The 6,000-nt window shown below is 38.9% G+C and overlaps 1 protein-coding gene and 1 long non-coding RNA gene across 3 annotated transcripts in view; one reads left to right on the forward strand and one right to left on the reverse strand.

The window, feature by feature from the left end:
- Positions 1 to 4,576, forward strand: part of angpt4 (angiopoietin 4) — a 74,083-nt gene extending 69,507 nt beyond the window's left edge. Inside the window, exons 9-11 of one of the 2 annotated variants that reach the window (XM_042403900.1) lie at positions 307 to 440; positions 2,716 to 2,908; positions 3,910 to 4,576. In XM_042403900.1, coding sequence (XP_042259834.1) covers positions 307 to 440; positions 2,716 to 2,876 — 295 coding nt within the window. In that variant the 3' untranslated portion in view covers positions 2,877 to 2,908; positions 3,910 to 4,576. Of the gene's footprint in view, positions 1 to 306; positions 441 to 2,715 lie in introns of both variants that reach the window. The other variant, XM_042403893.1, reaches the window with a different exon arrangement.
- On the reverse strand, positions 4,045 to 5,559 carry LOC121891158. The gene is made up of 2 exons (XR_006094046.1): positions 4,570 to 5,559; positions 4,045 to 4,367 (listed from the first exon to the last, which is right to left on the reverse strand). It is a non-coding gene; the product is annotated as an uncharacterized LOC121891158 (long non-coding RNA).
- Between the last annotated feature and the right edge of the window lie 441 nt (positions 5,560 to 6,000).

The following is a 6,000-nucleotide window of genomic DNA, read 5'->3' on the forward strand; positions in this document are numbered from 1 at the left end:
GAAATATGTTTGTCTACTCCATTTATATGCATGTAGGGAGAAAAATATTAGGAGCACTTTTCAATATAACACCCTCCAGTACAGCATCACCTCCTCAATAATAAACATAAAGGAGAATTTATGGCAGAGCTGTATTGGATTGAATTAGATCACACAGCTGTTCCTAATAAAGTGGCTGGTGAGTGTCTGTGCATACACTTACACATAATGATACACTTTCAACACACATGTACATAAACTGCACATGTATAACTTCTCACCCGCAGTACAGTACAGTTTATTATCCAGCTGTTTCCTCTCTCTCAGGTTGTATCTGAGAGGTTACAGCGGGACAGCGGGGAGGCAGAGCAGCCTGGCCACCCACGGGACCGGCTTCAGCACCCGAGATCAGGACAACGACAACTGTGATCACTGCAAATGTGCCCTGATGCTCACCGGAGGTAACGTCTCTCCTTTACAGCGTCTTCATGTCAAATACATCTTAAATGTACAATAGGTGGAAGTGTACTGTTCCCAGAAAAGACACATCAATTTTGTCTCTGACATTATTCTGTATTTTATTTTTACTACTGACTTTTAGTGTGAAATCTTCTGTATCTTGTTGCATTGATGCTTGAATTTCCCCCTGAGATCAATATAGTATCAATATATCTAAGATAAACCAGTGTTCTAATTCACAGAATGGTAAGAAACATTTTTCCATTAAAATATTATTTCACAGGCTGGATCCACAAAAATGATAACAGTGTTTCCTTGGAGGAAAATTCACAGTTTAACCATTGTGTCTATGACGAAATCTGTCAGGAAATAGTGAAAAATGTCTGTTACAATTTCTTAGACCTCATGGTGACGTCTTCAAATGTCTTGTTTTATCTGATCAACAGCCTAAAATCAAACAATATTCAGTTTACTGTCATGTGTGACACAGAAAAGCTTCAAATCCTCACATTCGAGAAGCTGCAGCTGGCAGTTTTTTTTGTGTTTCTGCTTAAAAGATTAGTTAAAGAATTGATCAAAATAGTTTCTTGTTGTCACAGCTCTAAATGGGAGTTTATTAAATACTCATTAAACAATATTTCTCTGTCATAAATCTCACAAAACCAGCAAATACGTCATGCGGAATCATAATTCTAAAAAATTTTTATGTGGTATTTTCCCGAAGAGCCAAAACAAACAGCTCTTTAGTTCTCCGCAGCCTCCTCTCCCCCCTCGATGGGTTGTGATCGCCGATTACGTTAATCGTTCCGGCAAAACCTCGAGCTCTCTGAGGAAAAGACTCCGATAGTCACCATTAGTCAGTGAGTCAGTTAAAATTACTGCAATTTACAGGGAATAAAAAAAAAAAACCCACAAAGGAAGAGTGACATAGATGAAAAGGGAGAAAAAGAAAGAGAGAGAGAGAGAAATGGACAAAGTGGGAATGAAGAAAAGATCTGGAGACAGAGTGGGAGGACAAAAATAAAGGAGAAAAATAGTTGTGTAATTAACAAAAACAAAAGATAGGAACAAAAAGCAGCCGCATACTGATTCACAGCATTTCCCCGAGGAAGAAATTGACGTCTAAGTATGAAAATTGCACTCAAATTTGCCAATAATGAGAAATCTTGCGAAAAAATCATATTGATTTAAAAATGCATTGCCACATGTCTTTTAATTGTGTCATGAACTCAACAAGCTGTCTACTGAGATGCGCTTGTTTATGTAAAAGTCATTTTATTGCCTCATTTCGCTGTGATTTTTATAGTCGTGTTATTCTGTCAGAAGAATCCTCACTAGAAATAAATCAGCGGTTTTATGTCCGAGTGATTAAAACAAAGTATGTTTGCATTTTCCTCTTGTGGTCGTGTGAATAATAAAGGAAGTAGCACAATTTTTTAAACAGCTGCAAAACATAGTGAACTTTCGACACCTCAGATCACTGTTGATGTCAATGTTTGTTTTAAGCATGAAAATCATCTTTCTCTCAATTTAACTACATAGTTTTAGTTGCCTGTACTTTACCAAATCTTAGTCACAGAGGTGAATAAGAATAAGAGAATAGTAAAGGTGCTCATAATGCAGAATGACTCATTTCAGAATCATATATGTTATGTTATTGGATTATAATTACATCACTTTAATGTTGCACCTGGCAAAGGTGGAGCTAATTTTAACTACTTTATTTTCTGCCGGTCATCTTAATCTATGATAATCATTTATTTGTTGATTATAGGTCATATTAATAATCTGAATCTGCAAAGCAACCATAGCTGCCAGATACTTTAAATGTAGTGGAGCAAAAAGTACAACATTTCCCTGAAAATTGTGCTTACTGTGAGTACAGTACTTAAGTACTGAGAACTAACTAAATGTACTACCTAGTTACTTTCCACTACTGGACAAAGACAAGAAAAGATGTGACGAGAGAGAAACAGATAAAGAAACACACAGAGATGAAGAGACAGATTGAGAGGAACAGAGTAGTTGGATCATGTTTTGAAGGTTAGGTGTCTTTTGAACGTTTATAGTTGTTTGCACTTCCTTCATTTCACATTCCACCTTTCCATCCTTTCATCTCCCTGATCCTGCCTCCCCTCACTTCTCTTCCCTCTCTCTGAACTCTAACTTACCTTTATCCATGAATCTATTCATCTTTCCCTCTTTTCAACTCCTTCCTCCCTTCTTTTTTACTCTACTCCTCATCTCCCTCTCTCCCTGTATCTCTCTGGCCATCAGGTTGGTGGTTCGACGCCTGTGGTTTCTCCAACCTGAACGGTATCTACTACACCATCGGCCACAACATCAGGAAGCTCAACGGCATCAAGTGGCATCACTTCAGAGGTCCCAGCTACTCCCTGCAGTCCACCTCCATGATGGTGCGGCCCTACGACTTCTGACAACACCCGCCAGACCCTCCGGTATCATGATGGTACAACCCTTCAAACACCCCTCCAAAACGCTTTCCTGATGATGTGAAACTCTGGAACATCTCTTCAGTTATACATTCATTCCATAGACTTCAAAATACCTCTGCAGTTAGTAGATACGACCATATTGACCTGTAGGTTTTGTCCAGCACCTGATAGTGTCGAGAACGTCTAATAATTACAGGCTAATTCTTCTTTTTTTTTTTAACTTCATTTGTCAGGAGTGATTTCAGTAAAATTTGGTCACTCTGTTGGCAGAAGATCATATCACGCTGTCCTCTGTTGCATGAAAAACTGTCTTTCTAACGTCATCATACTCTTTGTACAAATCAGAGATGATGCACACAAACCCTGGGGGAGTTTTTTGGACAAACATGTAGGCTGTGAAAGAAAGGAGTGGTGCATAATGTTCAGTGATTCAGGGGCCAATGATGTCAACGTTTGCAGCTGCTGTCGGCTTACAGAGGCAGCTGGTAAAGAGAAGGACATGAAAACGCAAATATATGAACCAAATATGACAGATGATGGTGTCAAAAAGGAACTCCATAGATTTTCATTGTTTCCAGGTGTTTGGGAGGCTCTACAGCATGTGTAAAAATAGTTTTAGGCTTCAATTGATGTCACTTGTTTCAGCGTCAGTTGGGTTTGAAGACTACAAGTTTAAAAAAAGAAGAAAATCTGGGGTTGTGGAGTCAGAAAGAAGTGAGGTTAGCAGACCTCTGTAGCTCCTCATCTCAGCTGAAGGCTACATTAGCCACAACTAGCATAACACAACCGAATGTCTGACTGAACTGTTGGTGGTCACACTACATTGTGGGTAATGTAGGCGCCAGGTTGTGACAAGGAAGAAGAATGCCTGGAATAAAAACAGATGATATCTCTGGTTTTGCTGCATCAATTTTACTCTTTTTTTATTGTCCATCATGAGTCTGATAATGTTTTAGAGGCTCTTTTAAGGATGCTTATATTAACTTGTTGACTTTATTTTGCTTTTTTCATAAAGGTTACAGTAATAAACTGGCTGACCAGCAGCAAGGCTGATGCACACAGATCACAGACAGTTAAAAATCAAGCAAAGTTTCATGTTATCATGAACATATCAGAAAGTATTAGACTGTTCAAGTGAATAAGAAATGGATGATTGTGTAAAATGTGCATTTTAATTCTTCTACAAGTGGAACATGAAAGTGGCTTCAGGAGATCATGAAACAGTATTGTGTCAAATCATCCAGAACATCCAGACTGACAGCTGTAGAAGAGCTGGAATGAGATCATGAGCCACAGCAGGAGGTGACTCTCCTCTGGTGTCCTGTTCCCCTCCCCACGTTTGGTTTTGTTGCAGTGGGAGGACTGGTCGGACTCGGTGAGGGGAGCTAACAGGCGACTGGACAAACAGGACCACGCTGTGTTCAAACTCAAAGACACTTTAGAATCACAAAGTTGATTGTGGTTTTTGGACGTCTGAGAAAAGACAAAGTGGACACAGGACAAAACTCCTTACTGTGTATATTGTTAACAAATGAAACTTGTGTGTAATAAATGGAAAATGATGACGCCATTAAGAGAGACATTGGACATCCTGGTTTCAGTCATTTGTAAGGAAAGGGAACAGTAACAGCATGCAGACTGAATTTTTTAACATATAAGTAATCGATTTTTATACCTAACGCCAGAAGATGGACATGGCGACACTTAAATCTTGAACATACTGTAGCCTCTACTCTGTATTTCTGAACATTGAAAGAGAGAAGGACAGATTTTAAAAAGAAAGAAACGGACAGACAGAAAAATAACACACTAAAAAAGTCCAGCTTTCAGTCGCTTTATGTCGGGTAGAAAATCTGGACAAGGACCGAAGAAAGAAAAAGAATGAAAACACAAGAAGAAATAAGCAAAGCAGAGGGACTTTGTGATTTAACAGATTCCAGAAAAACAGAGAAATGTTGCTTTAATTATCCTCCTAATCCAAACAACCTGATTATTTTCTTGTTTCTCGTTGGAGTCTACACTTTCTCCTGGCAGACACACACACACACACTCATTCACTGGCCCTCATACAGACATCAAATGAGTTACAGATCATGTCTATATTTTTCAATGGATTGCATTGTCATCGTTATCATCTGAACCGTGTTATTCTGTCTCTCATATATTTTTTTTATACGCTCACACTCACATACATGTAGTGAGATTACAGAGAGGTGTCCTTTTTTGTGTGTCAGGTAACGTCACGTCAGAGCTCATGTCTCATTAGTAGTTAAGGTTTAGGATTTTTTTTTTTGGCATCACAGTGTGAAAACTGGACTGGAGTGTGTGTGTGAGTGTCTGACTGTGTGTGTGTGTGTGTTGCACAGTCAAGGAAGTGAGTGACAGTCTTTGATTAAAAAATGTTTGTGTAATTTATCAACCTGCTTCAGAAGAATGTGTTTTCTTTGAATCGTAAAAAAAGCTGAAGAGCCAGAAACGCATAGCTCAGATATTTACCGTCTGATAAGGTAACAAATAACTTCAGCCTGATTGATTTTTGTTTTTAAAGTGGTGATAATCAATATTAACAATGGATCACATGTATGTGTTAAAGATTTCTCATGGTGATGAACCTACAGAGAATTATTACCAGACTCTGCAGCTCCTCTCGGCTTTACGGAGCTTTATAGTGAGTTTCAGATCATTGTTTGACTGTCTGGCTGCAACTTTACTGTTTTGGTTCACTCTCAGTGCTCTCATAGCGTCATTTTCGGCTGCAGCAGGCAGCTGTTTTCAGAGAAGAGGCTCTAAAAAGCCACTGTACACTACCTGCTCAGCACCAAACAGGAAACAGGCACAGTTAGCTGTAGACTAGCTGGTGAACATAGTAGAGCATTTAGCAGCTAAAGAGACAGATATTTCCCTCAGGAGTTGATAGAGAGCAAAAACATCTAAAAGAGAGTGAATATTGGATTTAAATTCAGCAGAATGTGAGAAACACGACTCCAAATGAATGATAATGTTGCTCCATAGCTGCTGAATTCAAAGTCGCCATATTAATGTCAATGGTGATATTATGTCAGTGGGCAGCAGAGAGCGAGAAGGCTCCAGTAGAGGCATGATTAGA

The sequence above is a fragment of the Thunnus maccoyii genome, chromosome 3 (genome assembly GCF_910596095.1).
Source record: "Thunnus maccoyii chromosome 3, fThuMac1.1, whole genome shotgun sequence".
NCBI lineage: Eukaryota > Metazoa > Chordata > Actinopteri > Scombriformes > Scombridae > Thunnus > Thunnus maccoyii.